A 21,947-nucleotide genomic window follows, 5' to 3' on the forward strand; every position below is an offset into this window, starting at 1 on the left:
ATAATTGTTTATTATTTATTTAAAATAAGAATTTGAATCTTATTTGCTGGAGGAATACAGTAGAATTCACTTCCTGCAGCGGAGGAACTTTAGCTGACCAAAATGCATATTGTGCTGAAGTGTTATTTTATGTAAATCACACTGCTTTTAATTTCATATTCATATACTCAATGCACTGAACTACTACATAGCATGCTACAGTATGTAGCTCCTATGTATCCTATGCTATGTATTATCAGGTAGTTATGGAGTTGCAGACATAAGCATAGACACCTTCTGTCTGAATTCAATTAATTGACCAGAATCTTTACTACTATGTTCTCAGAATGTTCAATCAACTTCAGAAATATATATTTGATAACTATAGTTTAAAAGGTAATATTTACAAAAATATAAGAATTACTGGAAAGACTATTTCATATGAAGGGTGTCAATACTTTATTTGCTATTGTATGGGTACAGACCATCTTTTTATTAAAAAATCAATTTGAAAGTAATTTCTGCACATGAAATTGCTATAAAATTTGTATTCTGAGAAAAGAAAGATAAAGCCAGTTCCATTTCTTCAATGGGAATTCTATCTTACAAGCTAGGTCAGACTATGAATAAGTATAGATATAAGAGTAGCACACTATTTTACTTTCCTGAGCTGTTGATTGAAATATGTTTCTGGAATTTGATCGACTACTGTGTTTTTTTTTTACAGAGATGATGTATTACCTGTGTAGCCAAAAGAGCCAAGTGCTTTCATCAATGCAAAAATGCCGGTATATTTTAAGTAAAATATCAAAAAGCCGGTATCAAAAAGCAAGTAAATGCATGACAAACTGTATCCCTTAAGCTAAAATTCGTCTGAGCAGAGAAACACAAATTATGCTAATTTTTCTAAGCTCTACATGCTTCAATACTCCAGACTCCTCAAATTTTATATCCTTGATTACACCAGTACCCATACAGTATTTTGCAAAACTTCTTATAAGCCTCTGCTGAAATTACAATGCAGCCTTGCACTACTAGTTCTCCATTACACTTGCTGGAATACACTGTACAAGCTGGTAGAAAGGTAAATCATTATCTATAGCTTGCTACACTTCCTACTGAAGTGAAAGAGTCAAAGTGTTGTTCCAGGCTGGATATGCTGATAGTTTAAGCAAAAAAGCCATGGCCCCTATGCTATATTAAAAAAGACATTTTAATATGGGTAGCATGTACAGTACAAATTGATCTCAAGACAAGTACATTAACAACAAGGGAGAACTTCTTTATTTTGTTTTTAAAGCTTAGAAATTTAGTTATGAAAATGCATTGCAGATTTTTGTTTCATTTGTTGAAGTTGTTGTTTGGGGTTTCTATTTTTACTGACCATTATTGTGTAATTTTAATTGTTCAGCATGGAGCAAATATAGATTACAAACAATATTTTGTACATGTAGATCACAAACAATGAAAGTACTCACCAGCAGATAGGTGTACTTGCAATTGTATACCCTAAGAACGCACTATACGTCCTTATAGACTACCAGTGGTATTATTATCCTCTTGGATGTTATGCATGCAATTGATTCAAATCAAGGCCTCTCACAGCTGTGATTCAAATCATTTTTTCCCATAGCTACCAACTTCCACTATGCCAACAAGTCAGGTCTTATGTCATGAGAATAGTTGGTGCTATCCAGGATCCAAGTGGATATATTTATCCTGATACAGTTGATTTACTATGCCAACTAAATTTAGGAAATTTGTGAATTCCCCCAAGATGATCCATATTCTCATATTGTAGACCTAATTCTATCTTCATTAATGATTTATAATATTATAAGATGAAGATAACTTGATTAACTATATAACACAATAAGATATATTTGGATTATTTAAAAAAATATCCTACAGTAGATATCCTCATGTGAAAAAGTATGTGACCTCTTAAATTCAATAACTGATGACACCTCCTTCAGCAGCAATGACTGTAACTAAGGAATAGTGGTCCATTCTTCCTTACAGGACTGCTTCATGTCAGTGAAATTTGAGGGTTTCCTTGCATGAACAGTTTGCTTCAAGCATTTCAATTGGGTTTTATTCTGGAATTTGACTTGGCTAAATTCTTCTTCAGGCATTCTGTTGGGGATCTGTTAAAGGTTATTGTCTTACTGTATGGCTCACTTTTGGCTCAGCTTCAGTCAATCATCGTAAGTTGTCTGTGTCCTAAGGCAAATCAGCCCTAAAACATTATACTCCCACCACCATGGTTGATGTTCAAGATGAGTCCTTTTGTTGGAAGGCTGTGTTTGATTTTCACCACACAAAATGCTTTTTATTTTGGCTAAAAAGAATAACTTTTGTCTTGTCTTGTCAGAGAACATTTTTCCAGTAGTCTTGTGTATCATCTAGGTGCTCTTAGGCAAGTTTGGGAGTTTTTTGGGGGGCGCTTTAAAGCATGTATACATTTGGAGATGCTTATTTTTATAATAAACTAATTTAATATACAGTAGTATATATATATAATTATGTAATATTGTATAACAATTAACAATAATTGTTAACAATAATATAATATTTATATACAGTATTATAGTTCTATTTTGAAAACTATGCTACAACCTCAGCATTTTAACAGATCACAGCATTGCAGCCACTTCAATATTCCCAGTCTAGAACAAATAAAAATGGATCTCTAGTATGAGAAGGAAAAATAAATCCTAAAGAAATACCTTAGAAATTTCAAGATAAAACTGCGTAAACAAGATAAAACATACTGAGTGCACAGGGGACCCATGAGGCCAAAAGCTCAATGAGTTGATATCTTATCACCCTGATCTATCCAAAGTTCTACACCTTTATACTCCTGCAGTTCAGTAAAGTGGGGGTTAGCTTGTCAAAATGTTAAGAGCAAACTGATTGTGTTGAACTTTATTCCCAAACTCTCAGGAGTCACAGGTTGCCATAGTTACTTTGAAACTGTCCATTTCATATTATATTGAGGAAATATCATGGGTAAAACTGAGAAATCCATGTGTTAAAGGTACAATACACAGCATGCTATTGAGATTTATCTAATATATAGATGGTACATAGCTTATTTCTTTCATTCAGATCCCTTGGGAGCCAGAGCAACCAAACTTTACATGGTCTTTTCTTACTTCCAGGGTAATGTCATGAACTATGGTTTTGTCCCAAAACTATGACTGATTAGCACCTTATTTAATAAGAGCACAACTGCCCCAAAATGCAGAACAGCCCCATGCCCTGTGCACTGTGGAATTTGAATGTGTGCAAGAGGACTAAATGGCAGATTATGGTTGTGAATGAAGACATTGTCAAAAGTATAAAGACAATATGCAGGTGCAACTGTACATTCAAAACTGAGTGGCAAAGTCATTTATTAACCCTGTTTTCATGTATGGCAATAGCATTATGGCATTTATTATAGTTTTATGACATTTATTTTTCCACAGAATGAAATTAGTACTTTAGTTTGCATTAAAGGAACTGACTTTGTAATTTTTCACAAAAGCTGTAAAACCCTGTTGTCTAATTAGTGTCTCCAACAGTTGTAATTGGGATATATCTGGTATGTGTCAGGCAACCCATGCAGATTCATTGAAAACATGCCCAGTCCATACAAATTGAGCTTCTGAACTTGAAAGTTCCCTCAATGCCCTCCACACCTTACTCAAAATACCCCTTTGCAAATTTTAACACGTAATTATGTTAACTATACTGTAGCATATTTTCATCTTACATTTTTCAAATAGGAAACAAAGTAGTGTTGTTGCTTCACAGCTTTGTTACAGAGCAGTGTCATAGAAGGGGCTTTTTAATTTCAGAAGCTTTTTAAAATTATATACATTTAAATCATTTTGTTAAAATGATAAGCAAGTCTCATGCATTTGAACACTGTTGCCTGCTTTGGGGGAACACCAAAAATTCAGCCATTCAGGTAATGCTAGGTAGTGAAGTATTCCAACATCTGTGTTCTGCTAGCATAATGTTTTTTTTTGCAACTTGTATTTTACACTGGTCTCGTTTCTAATGCATAAATCGTTCTATTGCCTATTGTGGAAATAACATAAATCCCTCAACTTTTATCTCTATTTCTTTCTTTGTTGTCAACAATATAGCATGGATGTCAACGAAATTGTGCAACCAAGCAACATATGCAATATATTTACAACATATACTATCGTTAAAAAATATATTTCAATTCTCTTATATGGCTGCCACATACTATTACATTTGCTCTTTATGTTGTTCACCAATGATAGATAAAATGGCCTTCTACACCATACCTTTTCTCTAATGGTGCTGTATGAAGCACTGCTGGGGGTGTAAAGGTCTTGTACTTCTCCACTTTAACAATAAGTTTGACATTGTCCATCTTTGAACTTTTATTTGAATTAAAACCTTTCAATGAAAGCAAACAATATCTGAATGGTTTGACACCTTATCACAGTACTTAAGTCATATGCTTTCTACTGACATTTTATGAGAACTCACAACAACTGGACTTGTCTGCACCCTTGCAGGCACCCTGTAATTCCTGGGGGTCATGGTCCATTGGGACATAATATTGGGATGGTTTGATGAAAAAATAAATGTCTATTTTGCATTACATAGCTAATTTATACATTTTACATGCTACCTAACGTGTAAAAATAAAACTGAAGAAAAAAAGACAAATCAGTAGACATGGTGTCATGTTCTGCTGCATTGCTGCCACATATTAATGTAGATTGGAGCATTGATTACACATAACAGGAGTGACAGACAGACATCAGGCATACAAAAATACATATCAGAAGCATGTAGGCTAGTGTAGATCAGCCCTAGGGGTCCTAGATTATCAGTTTCCACTCCTAAGGAATTATTTTTAAGGGCAAAAAGTTAATTTCACTATTATTAGCTATAATACTTTCTTGCAAGCAAAGCAGTAGGATTGACATTAATCTAACCATCTAACTCACAATTCCTGAAATATTAAATTTAACATTTCATGGTGCACTTGTTGACTGTTTTACAGTTTCATGTGCAAGACAATCTTGTTTAATTCAAGAAAACTAATGTGAACTAATTAAACAGCCTTGAAATATTTATGGTTTGTACATGCAAATGATTGAAAAGTACAGCAGGAAGAATTTTATGCCAAAGGGATGCTTAGAAATGAATTTGAACATTAGTATGATTCCTCTTTGACTGTGGGGCAATTAAATAAAATAATAACTAAAATTATTTATGTTCTGTTCTGTTCAAAATACGGCATCAATTAAATTTATAACTAAACTACTTACTGGAAAGTTTTTGTCTTTTTATCAGAGTTGAATTTAATGATGGAGTTAAGTAAAAAAACAAACGTTTTATTAAAACGCTAAATCATATGCTATTCAAAACATTAGTAGAGGATACAATTCAAACTTGTAACATTTATAACACATACCTAAGTTTTTATTGTATTTCACAGAAGGCCTCATTAAATTCTGTCATATGCAAGATTTTGATATTTATTTTGAGTAATTCAAGATATAACATAGATGTATCTTTTACCACAAGTCTTTACTGCAGTGGCTATTTACCTTTCTTTTTAAGTATTAAAAACAATACTAACTCAATTTTAAAAGATATAACTCAATATATAAAATATATATGATTCATATATCATTTAAAATACATCAAATACAGATACCTTAGAGAGAGAGAGCTGCTTCATAATAGATAAATTCACTGCCTTATAAATCCAAATGTGCAATAACTGTAAACTATTCTGTAGGATTAAAGTTAGAAAAAATAATGTAATACTGCACCAGTATCAACATCAGCTACGTGAACATCAGTACTAAACAAAAGTTAAAAATTAAAAACATTGTCTTACATTAGTTATAGATTGTGTGTTTAGTAAAAGCGTTTTTAAAAGCTTTTTGAATTCTCTTAATTTTCATCCTTTCACAGTTTATTAACCAACTTTGATAACATGAGCAAAGTTTACATTAGCCTTACTTAGTTTTCACCTTTTATCTACAGACAGTTTTGAGTTCTGACACTATACATTGTACACACAGTATGCATTTATCCAGTCTCTGTCCTTTTAAATTTAAGACAACAACCACCAAATGTTGCGAATCCAGAAAAAAAGTACATACAGACAAAACTAGACTGTAGCACCACGTTCCCACATAAACCATTATCTTCACTTACAAACACAGGAGGAAATTATGAAATAATAGACCAGTTTAACATTAGCCAAGTCCTTGGTAGAAACCAGACAGAAAACACAAGAACAGAACATTGAATAGTACACAGTTACCACACACTGTAGAATCATATAGTATAAGGCAAACCAGTCAGAACTCAACATTCAGTCATGATGAACAAATAAAACATCATCTCAATCTTTAAAGTAACAAGTAACAGGAAGAGCAATATATCAGAGAATTTTTGAGAATTCAAAGAATCATGCTTCTTGTCAATTTGAACTTTGAAATCTCAATGAATATTGTTAGGACTATAAGGAATATAAGTTAGTAATGCAGCTTTTTGAAGCATACAAAGCATACAAAAGAACCTTGACATAAAGGAGAATATTCTAACTGTTCAACTAACCAAGCTAACGTTCAACACAAACACACTACACAGACCAAAAACACAGTCCACTCTCAACCCCATCTAAAAGAGCAAAAAGGTGAAGAAATAATAAGAACTGCACTTCAGATCCCACAAGACAGCACTGGAACTTTGGGTTCAGAGCCTACTAATTGAAACATTACATGAGGCAAAATAAAAACCTCTTTGTTCACAAAAAAAAATCACAAAAAAGAAAACTTACTTCTGTTACATACTTGGATATCAACTGCTCACATCTAAAATAACCAGTTCATATAACCTACTGTATGTTTATGTTCCTTCTTTTGACCTGGAAATAAGCAAGGCGTTTTGATTTGTCTTTCAAATTAACAGGCTCTAATTCACATTCAGGGTCAACTCCCAAACAGTATCTTTAGGGGACTTTAGAGTTAATCTTTTGCAAGTTCTGTTTTTTTCTTCCTTTCCCAGAGGTCATAGTAAAAGGAAAAATAATTGATGTATATCTTTGGACAATGTGATCCTAAAGGAATTGACACAGTACTGTATGTAGAAGAATATCAAGATAGAGTCTACACACATACAGACATATTCATATTTAATATTCAATACATATTCAACATTCATTAATAAACAACCTTTATTTTAAGTTATTCTTATGCTTCAGCTATGTATACTGTATACATATGTTTAATTTTACAATGTCTTTACCTTTCAGATTCTTCTTCAGCCCATTATGCTGATCACAATCTCAGGCAGTAGAGGGGAAGGGAAGTAGAAAGGAAGGCAACCTTGCTGACCCCTGTATCATGTACTCTCTGAGCACTGTTTTAGCCCATTACCACTACCATTCATTACGAAGGTACATATGTCAAAATCTGTTTAATGTAATCCATGAGAAGGCCACAGCCAAAAGTAAAGTCATTTTATAAATCTGGTGAACTAACAGGGTTAAAGCTTTCATAAAGGTATTTTATTACTTAATTATTCCTAATATTATTTTTTCCTTTTTAATGGGTTACATATTAGTCGATTTTATATTCCACTTAATTATTTACTTGTATGCCTTTTTTACTGTAATTATGACTTCAGAATTCAGTGCTTATTTTGTTATGTGTACTTAAGCATTGAGCTTTTTTTTTCTAATGGGAGCTTAAATTAACAGCACCTGTTCCTCATTGTGTTCCCTCCTCTAGTTTCATATTAAACTCGCATCTACAGCACTTCAAATTTTAGCAGTGCAGTTATGTTTTTTTTAAGTGACTGCCTTTATACATATCTAGATTAAATTAATATATGACAGTATATTTTTTTCTAAAATACTGTACTATTAAAACATTTATACTGACTGATGGTTTCTCCATAATGATTGGGCATCAAGACACCTGTTTAAATCTTTTTCCCCTGCGATTTTAAGTTTGGCACAACATACACTGCATTTTTGCCAGTTTACAAATCATGGTTTTACTTCTGAAAATTTTATTTTCTGTGTTTTAATGATTTATTTTTATATTGTAACAAGGTGGATTACATATTTAGTTAAAACCCCAAATATAAACTCAATTGAGGCTAAACCATGGTCTGTGTGGTTATACTTTTACAAACACAATGTTGTTAAGCTCTAGTAAATGTACATTTATAGTATATTACTCCCTGACAAGTTTCAAAACATATAATTTACGGTGTAAATGGTCTGAGATTGAGCTATGTCATTGTAAACACAGTGATTAATCATGTGAATTACATACATAGCATTATTGTATGTCCTGAAATTCTCAAGAAAGTAAAATTAGTTTATATTACTGTATAATAATGGAAATTATTTTAATTTAGGGCTTACTGTACAAACATATGATATGTTTTATGGTTCCGCTATATAGTAACATCATTTATCTTTTTTTTCAAACTGTATACCCTATCAAGTGTGGAAGAAGTTTTTTAAGTTAGTGAAATACTAATAAACATATAGCAATATCTGCCTCATAGACAACAAGAATATCATTGAAGAGTAAAGTAACAGCAATGTTGAAAATGTAATGTAAACTCTAAAACACACATGAGCTAATATGATGTGATAAAGCATAGACCAAAAAAGAATCACTGCTCAGTCTAATTTTGGATAATGGGTGAAATTTCAAAATGAAAAAATAATTATGAGTAATTATTTTGTTAAATTCACCATCCAGCAACATTAAATATTGCTTGATGACGACATATCCATCCAACATATTTAACAGGGTTGATGAAAGTGGGCCTTTCCTTTGTAACATGCACATCTACACATATTTATCAGAATAATACTGTAGCGCTCTCGGGTTCATGTGGGAATGCGCCCTCGCCGCTGCCGCCTCAGGTCGGCCCCCCACCGCTGGGGACTTGCACCCGGGCATCCAGCATCACTCAACAGGGACCCAGTCAGTTGAGCTAAAGGGAAATCTCCCCTCAGCCCAACGGCTGCGGTCCCTGCAATTCACAGGGAAGGGCGGTGACATCACCACACTGGTAAGCCAGCTCAAACAACCTGCAATGTCCGCCGTATGTGTTACACTCTCCCCCGCTTATTTCACCGTCTTCGGCGAAGGGCTATCCCAACCCACTTCTGACACCAATGTAGCGCTCTCGGGTTCATGTGGGTATACGCCCTCACCGCTGCCGCCTAAGGTCAGCCCCCTACCATTGGGGACTCGAACCCGGGCCTCCGGTGTCACTCAACAGGGACCCAGCCTGGCGGCTGCAGTCCCTGCTATTCACAGGGAAAGGCGGTGACGTCACTGCAATGGTAAGCCGGCTCGCCCAACCTGCAATGGCGGCCGTATGCGTTACAATACTGTCATGCTCATTATATTTTGCTTGAAGTTTTAAAATGCCTCCTTCCTTTCAAATTGTCTGAAATAACAAAACGTATAATACAGCAGTAATCTAAGCATAATTACAACACAAAAATGACTACAATAATATCTGTACTGTATATGTCAGATCATCTTTATACGTAAAATTACCTTCGTTGTCCTTCAGTGTGAAGTTTGGGTTACTTGGAAGATCACTTGTTAGAGAGAAGTGGAATCGGGGTCCATTGGCAAAATCATCTTTGTCTACAGCACGTATTGTCTGAATCACCTATCAAAAAAAATTACAGGTGTCATCTTGATTGAACTATGTTTATGGTCTGTTAGTTTTTGGAAGATGCCTCTATGACATATTTTATGCTCCCAATTTTGTTTTGCATTTTAAAAATACAGTACAACAGTGAAACCTGCCAATAAATATTTTATTAGGATCTTCTAATGAATGTTTTTCAATCCCAATTTTAAGGATCAAAAAGGTGCCTTTTCAAAATCCAATCACAATTTGCAATTCAATAGGATTCAGTATCAAAGGGGATCTTCACATTGTTACAGTCCTGCCAGTACCTTGTTTGTCTTTTTACCCCAATCCATTTATTTGGCTCAGTGACTGAAAAATACCTATAATTTTATGACCAATTACAGCTTCTCATGGGTCATCAGTTTAGAAAAGCTGCTTGGTGGCAAGGAAACTTGCCTTTCAGTTTATATGTCCCAATCACATTACAGTGTACTCAAAATACAGTTTTATACTGTAAGGCTTTCCCTTATTTTCTTGTATTCCAGGCTCCTTTTCATATTAATTATATCTTGAACACTTTTAATTTTATATCATGATTTTTGCTCTTTTTTTCATTTTGCACCCAGAGGAAGGTACACTATGATGCTATTTTAAGGACGGAACCTGTGATTTAAATGTTTACATTATTAGTAAACAACCAGATTTTACTCAAGGAAATATTGCACTTAGAGAACTAGAGTGAATTTAATGGATAATACACAATTAGTGCTAAACCATTTTATCTTTATACTTGCAGCTTTGTTGATTTTAGGTCTTTCCTTTTTTATATAATTTAACAAATTGTATCTGAAGCAGAAAAGGAGATCCTAAAATACAGATGCAAAGAGCAGAAAAAGGATAAAACCTAAGTAATATGCATTGTGTTATAATCCTAGCAACAACTCCTGTACTGTACAGGGAGAATGAGGATCTGTATCTGGTGACACACTGCATGCTCCAGAGGGCCTTACAGAAGGGTAAGCACCAGGTGGAGTATTCTAGATTATTTTCTTGTTTTACAAAAACACGCAAATAGATGACATGCCAATTGATTATTTGGTCATCTTACATGTTTAAATTAAACAAATAAGCATGCTTAGCTCAAAATTAAATATAACTAAATGTAAAGTGGGCAGTCAGACCCAATATTAAAGCCGCTGCTCCACCTACACAAAGCTGGCAAATACCAAAACCACCATATACTACAGTATCTTTCTGCAGGGAGGCCGGATGTTTTTGAGAGATAGTAATCTTACAATGTGGGACCTATATACAGTATATATACACATATACTTAATACACTCTAAACCTGATTAATTCTTTCTCAATGCTTGAGTTGAGACAATTCCCACTCTATTTCACTTAACAGTTTATCGGTTGTATATTACACTGATAGTACATAGTCTAGTGAAGAAAGTTAAGTGTTTTAATGTATGTTTTATGTAAATATAATATTAATGACAGTAGATTGATTCACAAGTAAAAAAAGTCCCTATAAGTTTCAAACTGGAACACAAGAAAGTTCTTTAATTATTATTTATTTAAATTGCTAGTTATTTAAATTTACAAGTAATGAAAATATTAGTAAAATATTACTTCCATCTTATATAAAAGTACTATACTCTATGTTATACAGAGATGTGCAAAATAACTTAAGTTCTCTTTTTATTCAGTATTCATATGTATTATTGAATCTTTGAAACATGCATTCACTGTACTGCTGTTATTCTGTTTTTACCCTGATTATAGACAGCATACAGAAACTTTAATATAAATGGAAAATAATATTAACAGAAAAAACTGTGATCTGAATCAAAACAGATATGGTTTGCAGAGCACATGCCTACTATGAATGACTGATGGTTATCACAGCTGTGTAATACACAGAAAATATTTTTCCTGCTTCATGCACTTAAAGCAGCCTATCTACTGCTGGAAACATCAGTGTTCACTGAATAATTTATAAGGTCAAGATGCTTGAAATGCTGTTGTACTGGAAATAAATCTGTCCCTCTTGTCATACCGTGGAACAAATGACAAACATGGGACAAACAGCTTACCTGCCCAGGTCTTGAATTCTCACAAACAACTACATCCCCATCACTGGCAAGCTCAGGTGGGTTGTCATTGACATCTAAAACCTGAACCATTACAGAAACATGACTGAGGAGACTGGGGTTGTCTGTTAAGAGATTAAAAAAAAATACAAATCAAAATGTTGTACCTTGACTCCAATAGCAACACTTTAAGAAAAACAAAGCATTATATAAATATACAGTACATTAAGTGAATATTCTGTTTTAATTTCTGGCATTTTTTTCTCATTTTCATTTCATATACATCAAATTGGGATTTGATATTTGCTTCTTTTTGTTTGGAGTCACAGAAACATCTCATGTACTGCACAGGGATAATGAGAACACAAAGACAAGCTACTCTGACCCACATACTCATCAAGCCATTCATCTTTTGATACAACGTAAACTTCCCAACCTTATAGGTAGGTCCATCCCAATCCAAGGAACAACTTGCCTCTCAAAGATATCATTGAAGTAGGAAGTTGCCTGGAAAATTGCACTGGGTGATGATTCATAGAATCCCAGGACAACCCTGACTAAATAACTGTAACACTGCCCTCAGGGGTGTCCTACCAATTATGCACTGTCACTTGAAAAATCCTGTTAACAGTTGGCTAAAAGCAAGACCTAGACAAACAGGAATTTGCAACTTGAAAGAAGTCCACTTTCACTTTGAACCAGTGTTTCTGCAAGTTGAGCCAATGAGATCCACTAAATTGTTTTTTTTTCAAATATTAGGTAAAGCACCAGACAAGAACCCAATTCAATTCAAATGTATGAATAATATTCTGTACCAATTCCCAAGGCATCCATAAATTCACTTTCTAATCTGTATCAAAAATGGACAATATGTGCAACCCAGGACTTCTGATCTCACTTGCAATATGTAAGAGCATTTTTACCTTGTATTTGATTTAGATAGAACCATTAAATACTCAGATCGCCCATATATTGTCAGTATATAGCGCATACACTACTGAATGATCAAAGTTACTAGTTTAAGAGTCTGCCTTCTGTAAATCAGTTGTTCATAAAATTACATACTTTGAAGCTGAATACTGTATGAGTCAAGGAGAGTAGTACTGAATATGTTTTACGGTTTGTTTAGAATCCTAACCTCAATAATACGGAACCCCAGTACAATGAACTGTAACTACAATCTCATGAAAAATACAAGCTACTTGACCATAAAACAAAAATAAGAGCTATGATTTTGCTTTCCCAATACTTTTGGTGGTTAATATACAGTGCACACATATACTGTATATATAAATTGGTAAATTGCATGCTTTGCATTCACATTAATGTGGATATTACCAAAAGCATATCTTGTGTATATCTGTTTTTTTCACCTTAAAATGTATATTTCATTTCACACTTCCTGATGTATAACATAAGAGGTAGCTGTCTGCTGATGCTAACACAAAGTTACTTGCTCTTGCTGCATTTTCATTTTCCAGGAGCAATGAAATCACAAAACCACTGACACAACAAGAACTCATGTAATAAACAATCATCATCGCACACCACATACAGTATGTTAAATTTAAAAACTTTGCAAGCTCGTGTAGGTTATTGCTGTAATAAAGTATAATTTCAAGAAGATATTCAAAATGAATCCAAAATATATCCCAATAAATATATTTTAGGTATGTATACTCACAATTATTCTATTACCTCGAAGTGAAAATGATGCTTATATCACCTCATACGATGTTTTGTTTTTATTGTGCTATTCTGATACATAAAGAAAAAAACATTTTTAAATGTTTTCTTCTTTCCCTTGCAGACAAGTCAAATGTGAAGAAAAACCAACAAACTGCAAGAACTTTTATATTGACATTTCAAGTCCCAGTCACTTTAATTTGTTGGTAACAAATACCCTTTTTTCAATGACAATTTCAGAGTTAATACCCAAGGTCTTATCAGAACCCAGTTTAAAAGACCCCAGTTCTTTACTGGTTGATGTTCATTTGTTCATCTGCAGATTTACAAATGCAGAGATGTTTTACCACACCAGCATACATCACCTCATTTAGTATGGAATCTTATATTCTGCGTTAGGCTCACTTTTCTCTTTCAAAATAACACAGCTACATAGTTAACTTCATGCAACATGGCTATGCTTCTTAATAATCTGCTGAATCCATCGGCTTGCCAGTATAGCTATGAATGGTGCTCTTTATTTGTGATGGATGAATTTGGATTTTGCTACTTCCTCAGTATGCATATATAATGCCATTTGCCCAAGGCCAGATAGGGGAACTTCCAGATTAAACAAAAAATATGCTATAGCAATATGCCTGAGGGACACATCCAAAAGCCATGGACTCTATGGCTGATTTTAACCAAAGTATAATAGTTTCTGTGGGTAGACAAATACTAAATTTATCTGTTTAATAATTCTTTAATGTTTATTTAACACTTATAAATATAGTTTTTGTGTTTTTTGCTCATCTGTGGTAAAACTCTAATTCTGAACAAACATACAGAGATAATGTAATACTAATATAATTGTAAAACAGTCAAAAGAGTAAAAGTAAAAGTATAAACCCTTAGTTTTTCATTACAGGATTATCTTAAAACCTACACTTGCAGTATTGGTAGGACTGAGTTTCTTTCTAGAGTGATCTTAACAAAATAACCTTTAGTTCTGTATTGATAGAAACAAACTCCAACAGGATGCCATGATTGACATTATCAAAAAATGCACTTTGGCTGCAAGTTCTAAAGGTGAAGAATATTAAATGATCTACCGTCAGAAGCCATATGAAATCTTTAACAATGTTTATACGACTTGCTTTGAAAGTTTTAATGGACTTTAATTTTTTCACACTCACAGATGAAGCACCGAATGATCAATCAAAATATTTATATTATTTTATATGTTTTGATAATATAATATTGATAAACCAACACAAACACAGTGGGGAGGGGGAGGTGGCAGAACCCCAGGAACTGATCCCAGGGCCCCAAGGCCGCTAGCCAGTAAAGCTAAGCACTGAGCCACGGTGCCATCCTTTATATTTACAGTACAGTACATCACAGTATATCATTGTATTTTAATTGATGATATAGTTATGCTTTGTACCTACTGTCCTACTGTAGAAAAAAAAGTTAAATGGGAAATGTTTGAAGAACTGGTGTAACACATTTATTGGATAAAGCAAAAGGTATGACTCATACAAATTTCAAGGTTAATTGTCATTCAGAATTTTGTACTGATGTTACATTTTTTAAATTGATTTTTACACGTTTATCGTAATTTAGCAGTATATTAAAATAGAAAATTATATCCGGGACAACAACAACAAAGAGAAGCCCAGGCAAAGGAAAATGCCTCAGGGTTACAAAGTGCAAGTTCACTGAAGAAGGATCAAAAATGAGAAGATTTCAGCTACCATTTATAAACTGAAAAACATAACCTAATCATACTCATTTGAAAAAAGAGAAATGAGAATAATGAACAATGGACTAGACAAATTATGCATAATTGCCCTAAGGCAAGCAAGCAACCCAGCCAGTCTCAAGCTTGCTTAATTGAGATTCAAAAGGATGGATAGTGTTCTATGCACGCATGGCTGTAGCCAAGATTTTTCAGCCACAGCAAAGACAGCATAATAAGAAATTGTTCTAATGAGCTGCAAGCTGGTCAGGGTCTTAGTTTTTATATTGCAGATTCCTATAAAATAATTGTGACAAGAACAGAAATGGCATAATCAACTCAATTTTCAAAAATGGCAAAATAAAATCCATGTTACAAAATTAGTCTTTTAAACTTTTTGTGTAACTGAAATTGATTTACTCGTATTTTAAAGGATGTTTTAAAAGGATCTTAGAAAATAAATTAATTAAAAGCAATTTTGCAACCCAAATCATACTTTAGAAAACACTTTGTGATCTAGTTCTTATTTTTCTCCTTTCAGACGTCATACTGCATATCCCAACCACTTATGAAAAGTGTTATCCTCGGGCAAGCCAGAGCTCACAGTCCTTGGTCTCCATGGCAACTGGCTTGTGCTTGCACGTAGAGTCAAACACCTCCCAGTGCTCTGGGAACTTGATCAGGGTGGCTCTCATTAGCTTCAGCTCACTTTAACCCTGCTCATGGTCAATTGCTCTGTCATTGAGCTTCCTACTGAATTAGGGAAGTGCTCCTAGCAATGCCAAACTCATCAGAACGATTTAAATTCTGTCTGAATCAGCCCATATGGACAGCTGGATCCCCATTTGCTCCATACTTTCTATATCTTCACAGCAACCAGCTAGGCCCACTGTACTGGACATCGTCTCAACTGTGTAGACCTGCTCAGCCATGCAGATTCCCTTATCTGATTTACTAAACTGCAATGTGAACTACCCTGTGCTATTCAGCCTGGCTGCACAGTGCCTTCCCTTTTCGTCAGTCCTCTGTCTGCCTGCACATCTGCTTGTTTGTCCTCCTTTTGTCTGCCTGTTCATCACATTCCCAACTCTTGCCTCCCTGCTTGCCTTTGCTGGAAACAAGCAAGTGGACTCCTTAGCCTTACTTACCAATGTGGCATTTAGCAGGTCATCACCACATCGTAACAAAAATATAACAATTTTTAACTAATATTTAAAAGTGAATTGATAAAATAAGCAAAAATAAGTTAAATGAAGCAAATATTTCAATGTATGATTGTAGCATGATACTGTACCACTAAATAACATCACTAATAATCGATTTGGTTTTAAAAAATGTAAGTCATTTGCAATACTCTTGAAACATTTTGCATAAGTAGCACATTGCCAAATATTCTGACATTACAAATAATCTACTGTAGATTAAGATTTAAATCCTGGAAAAAAAACCATCAGTGATAGAAAATTGTGATCACGTGGTAAAAATTTGATTAGAATCAAAAGTTGATTTACTTTTTATTTACTTTTTAATTTACTTGCTGCACCATGCAAGGGTAAGATCAAACGCAAAATAGAAAACAGAAAACAGAAAGAAGAATGTCCTGAATGGAGAAAACCAAGAGTGTCTGACTGAAAACAAGTAGCTAGGCTGAAATGGGAATCTGAAAAACCCCATGGAACTCACACCAATTAGCATGAAGTGCTTTGAGAAGCTAGTCATGAGCCACATAAAGTCCAGACTCCCTACCCCTCTGGACCCCCTTCAGTTTGCATAGCACCCCAACCGGTCTACTGATGATGCTGTATCTCTTTCCCTTCACCTGCCCCTGTCCCACCTGGATACGAAACACTCTTATGTAAGAATGCTTTTCATTGACTTCAGTTCAGCATTTAATACAATCATCCCCCAGAAGCTGACAGAGAAATTGAGCTTGCTGAACCTTAACACCTCCCTCTGTAACTGGATTCTGGAATTTTTGACCAAGAGACCTCAGACAGTCCAGATTGGTAATAACATCTCCAGCACTATCAGAATGAGCACCGGAACCCCCCAGGGCTGTGTGCTTAGCCCACAGGTGTTCACATCAATGACTCGTGACTGTACTGCCAAGCACAGTTCAAACTGCATCATCAAGTTTGCCGATGACACGACAGTGGTGGGCCTCATTAACAACAACGATGAGTCACCATACATAGAGGAGTGGAGCAACTAGTGGACTGGTGCACAAACAACAACCTATCTCTGAATGAAAACAAAAAGAGATAATCATTAACTTCAGGAGGGCCCACGCTGATCACTCCCCACTGTACATCAATGGCTCCCCTGTGGAGACAGTAAGAAGCACCATGTTTCTTGGTGTACACATTACAGAAGACCTCACTTAGTCCCTCAATATCACCTCCCTAGCCAAGAAAGCACAACAGCATCTCTATTTCCTGCAGTGACTGATGAGGGCAAACCTTCCCCTGCCCATTCTTACCACTTTCTACAGAAGCAGCATTGAGAGCACTTTGACCAGCTGTATCACTGTTTGGTTTGGGAATCACAATGTTTCAGACTGCAAGACCCTACAACGAATTGTGGAAACAGCTGTAAAGATCATTGGAGCCTTCCTCCCTCCCATTTCTGTCATCTATCACAAATGCTGCATGCACGGGGCCTCCAGTATAGTAGATGACGCCTCCCACCCCTCCCATAAACTCTTTGCCCTCCTACTATCTGGGAAAAGATATCGCAGTGCATGGGCTAGCTCCACCAGACTCTGTAACAGTTTCTTCCCGCAGGCTGTCAGGCTCCTTAACACCCTGGTATCTACTTGCACCTATTTCAATTCCAGAAACAGGGTTTAAATCCCCCCAGTGTGTTGTGTATATTGTATTATGTATTTGCCTTGTAATTTGCGCTATCTGCACTTTGCACTATGTGTATCCTGTCTACAATGTCTGTGTCAGTGTCCTGTCTGTATTTGCGCTGTGGACCAGGAGGAACATTTCGTTCCACTGTATACTTGTATATGGCTAGAATGACAAATAAGCATGAACTTGAACTTGAAATCTGGAAAGGTTTTTAGGAAGTTGTGGCTGTGGAAAGTCTGAGGCTACCAATAAGATGATGAAAAGAGAGTTTATTTGTCCTCAGGGTGAGAAAGCACAAGGAAACTGCTCCAAAGACTGCTCCAAAAAGTAAAGAAAAGCACTCAGAAATAAAGACACCAGTAAAAATATTAGTTATCTAACTGAATATTTTGAAAGTTGGAAGCAAATTGGCTACCTGGCTTATGTATATACACAACTCAAAAAAAGTTGTTAGAGCTCAAAAGAAAATAATTTGGTTTCATTTTGGTTCATTTTGAAAGTGTGAAGCTGCTTTTGTTTACAGAATAAACTGTAAATACTTTAATCCTGTATCCACAGTGTCTGTGGATTTTTAATTTGTCTGTTAACAATAATCTAGATGTCTTTCCATTCTTCCACCTACAACCTGCAATGTCATAAACCCAGAAAAAATAGTACAGTTTATTTTTATCTCAACACCAGGAAAAAGACTTAAGTAGATCTAAACAGTCCAGTGCTTCTTCTATTGTATGGCATTATGCAAGCATACAGTAGATGTAGAAAGCTTGTATTCATGTGAAATGTGCACTTCACTTTGTAAATGCACACAGCTCATTATTCTATATAAGATTACTGACGCATAGTGTTTATTCAGAACACTGATTTCACCAGTTGTCCATATTATATTTGAAAGTTCCTTAATATATGCATATTACCAACATAAAAGAAGGAAGATTTACTTACATTACTTTAAATAAAGGTCTATTTAACATATTGAATTATTGACTATTTTGTTCAGGCAGGTTGGGACTTAATAACATCCTTGTTAAGAATCACAAAAAAGACTCATCTGTGGTCTTAATATTATCGACAAACGTATTTCTTAATATAAATATCAAATAAAAATTTGTAAAATAAAACAATGTAAATCTAAGATGATATTTATAAAGGCACTCCCTACCTCCATAAACACACTAAATCAGTAACATGAGACGTGCACTGTACTTACCAACCTCTGAGGCAATCACTGAGATATTATGCCAAGGCATATCTTCCCTGTCAAGTTTTTTTGCCGTCTTAATGGCTCCAGTATTGGCATCAATATTGAAATACTTATCTCCATGTAAGCTGCGGTCAATGAAATACCTATTTTTAAACAGACACAATTAAAATTGCATGAATATAGTCTCTGTGCCATCTAAGAAAAATATATATTACCCAACAACAACCACAACCATTAAAATATAATGAAGTAGACCATTTCGTAAAAAACATATTTTTTTACACCATGAAAAACACATCTGCATGAAAATATGAAAAAAAATCTTCCCAGACAAAATGTACAGTAAATGAATTACTTTGACTTAATAAGCAAGTGTTGTAAATTGAATTAAGTTATAGAAACAAAATAACAAAAACATGTTAAACTTCACTACAAACACCACAAACTTTATGGTAAAGAAAGAAAGGGGACAAAAGGGAAATCTAATCCATTATAAATTCACTGGTAAGAAAATCAATTATACAATACAGTATGCTTTCTAATCAAATATACAGTGTATTTTTTAACGCCTTTGCCCAGACAAAAACAAGAAATGTAAACAAAGTCCGACAAAACTTTCCCTTTAAGTGCTTATTTTTAGGAACTCCCCATTAAGTGCATAACAACCAAGATGCACTGGGTATATTGGTTGCAAAGTAAAGGCATTGCTTTTACAATTTGTCAGATTGTTTTTTTGTATAGGATATATAAAATATAGAGAGATAAATACATAAGATGCAATGAACAAGATGAAAGAAGAAACTGGTTTTACACCATTTCAAGTAAAGGGGTGAACGCTGGAAGTATACTGTTCGATCTTTGTCAAAACTTTACATTGAATGTTGCTGGAAAATATCTATCTGTAACCTATACTATTTACTTCACTCAAATGGAGTGCTTCTGATGTCAACCGACATAAAGGTGATCCAAAGTGTTCAGTGTTTTGTTTATAATACTAACATTTTATCAAAAAGTGCAAGATGAGTTCTAAAACCTTTTCCTTTAAAATTTCAAGAAGCTCATGTGAACTGTTGAGCTTTGAAAAGAAAGCCTGAACAGCACAAGAAGGGAATGAATTAATAATACTGGTTGAGTGAATTTACTCCCCCATCCCCCACTAGGCAGTAGCCTGCAGAAAAAAAAACATTTGCTAGTGCAATCATAATGTAGCCCAAAACAACAGTAACAAAAAGCATCCATGTTTAATGGAATATTGTGGCTATTGAGACAATTTTAAAATATAGTATTATTATTAAGTATTCATAATACCAACAAAACAATAACATGAATTTAACAGTTATGGCTTGCAGAGTCTTATCACAAACCATTTTTGTGAAGTTTTTTTTTTCATTTCCCAAAGCAGAACCAAACACAACACAAAAATTGAAATAACAATTCACCTATGACCCCAAAATACCTTAACCCAACCCCATTCATCCTCATTGGTTCCCCTCCTCTACATAAGAACCCCTAAAATCCAGTTAATCAGCTACAATGGAAGACCTGTGTAACAGGGCTTTCACTGTAGTAGCACTCAACATTTCAACCCCTCCCCCTACCACTGGATTATAGCAAAAGAGTTCTCCATATAAATATTATTAAGGCAGGCCAGGGTGTAACAGAGCCAGCTACCTTTTAGCTGTATTCAAACGATCAATTCCTGCTACGGAAAAAGACACAGATTAGAAACATTACCTAACAAAAAATAACATTTAAAATAATGGACAAACAAGAACAAACTGGACACTCTCAAAATACTGTAAAAAGTGCCCTTTCATGTACAGTACTAAAGCATGCTCTGTGTGAAATCATCATAATGATATATCATCATAATGATAATCCCATATGAGGGGCCACATACAGTACACTCTATGAAGAAACTTTAATTGTTCAAAAATTAGGATTTTTGTAGACCTAATTTTTTTAGCCTATATATTGTTCTTGCAATATTTATCTGTCTGCAGCACAGTGGTGCAGTTGTTAACATTGCTGCCTTGCAGTGCTATGGCCCTGAATTAGATATGTGCATGGATTTTGTTTTCTCTGTGTTCTCTTGTTTTTTCTCTGGGTGCTCTGGTTTCCTCCTATGGTCCAAAGGCATACTGGTAGGTTAATTGGCTTCTGGGAAAAATAAACCGGCTCTGGTAGGAATGTGTCTGTGTGTGCCCTGCAATGGATTGGCATCCTATCCATGGTGTATGGCTTTGTGACCACTGCTTGCCGAGACTGGTTCCAACTCCACCACAACATTGTATTGGGTGAAGAGGTTAGAAAATGGATGGATGGATGTTCATCTGTGACATTCAAAAACTTGTTTCAGATAGTAACCCTTACTAAATATAAGATTGATAAGATGCCTGCAACATAATTCGAATTAACCAATCCTTTTGTTTAGCCCATGAGGTCAAGTAGAGGCAAATAATTTTATATACTATATGAAATAAACTGAATGATATATCCTAGAATACATAATAGATGAAGCAGAAATTGCGGACACTGTCTTCATGTAGCATTATTTCATCTCCATAGAACAATATGCGATACTTGGTTCTATTAATGAGAAGGGTAAAAAATGGAGAACTGAATGAGCTCTCTGAGGTCCAGAGACAAGATCAACAACCAAAGTTAATATTGGCATCCCTAATGAATGCCAGGAGAAATAGAAAACAAGAATAATGCCAGTCAAAATTATTGCT

At 34.7% G+C, this 21,947-nt stretch overlaps 1 protein-coding gene across 1 annotated transcript in view; it reads right to left on the reverse strand.

Moving 5' to 3' along the window:
- Positions 1–21,947, reverse strand: part of LOC148833083 (cadherin-18) — a 163,492-nt gene that overhangs the window by 15,953 nt on the left and 125,592 nt on the right. The window contains exons 8-10 of the mRNA XM_088918762.1: positions 19,219–19,355; positions 11,754–11,875; positions 9,570–9,687 (exon numbers count right to left, since the gene is read on the reverse strand). Of these exons, the coding sequence (XP_088774888.1) occupies positions 9,570–9,687; positions 11,754–11,875; positions 19,219–19,355 (377 nt within the window). The remainder of the gene's footprint in view (positions 1–9,569; positions 9,688–11,753; positions 11,876–19,218; positions 19,356–21,947) is intronic.

Source organism: Atractosteus spatula, chromosome 6 (genome assembly GCF_055471065.1).
Source record: "Atractosteus spatula isolate fAtrSpa1 chromosome 6, fAtrSpa1.hap1, whole genome shotgun sequence".
Lineage (NCBI taxonomy): Eukaryota > Metazoa > Chordata > Actinopteri > Semionotiformes > Lepisosteidae > Atractosteus > Atractosteus spatula.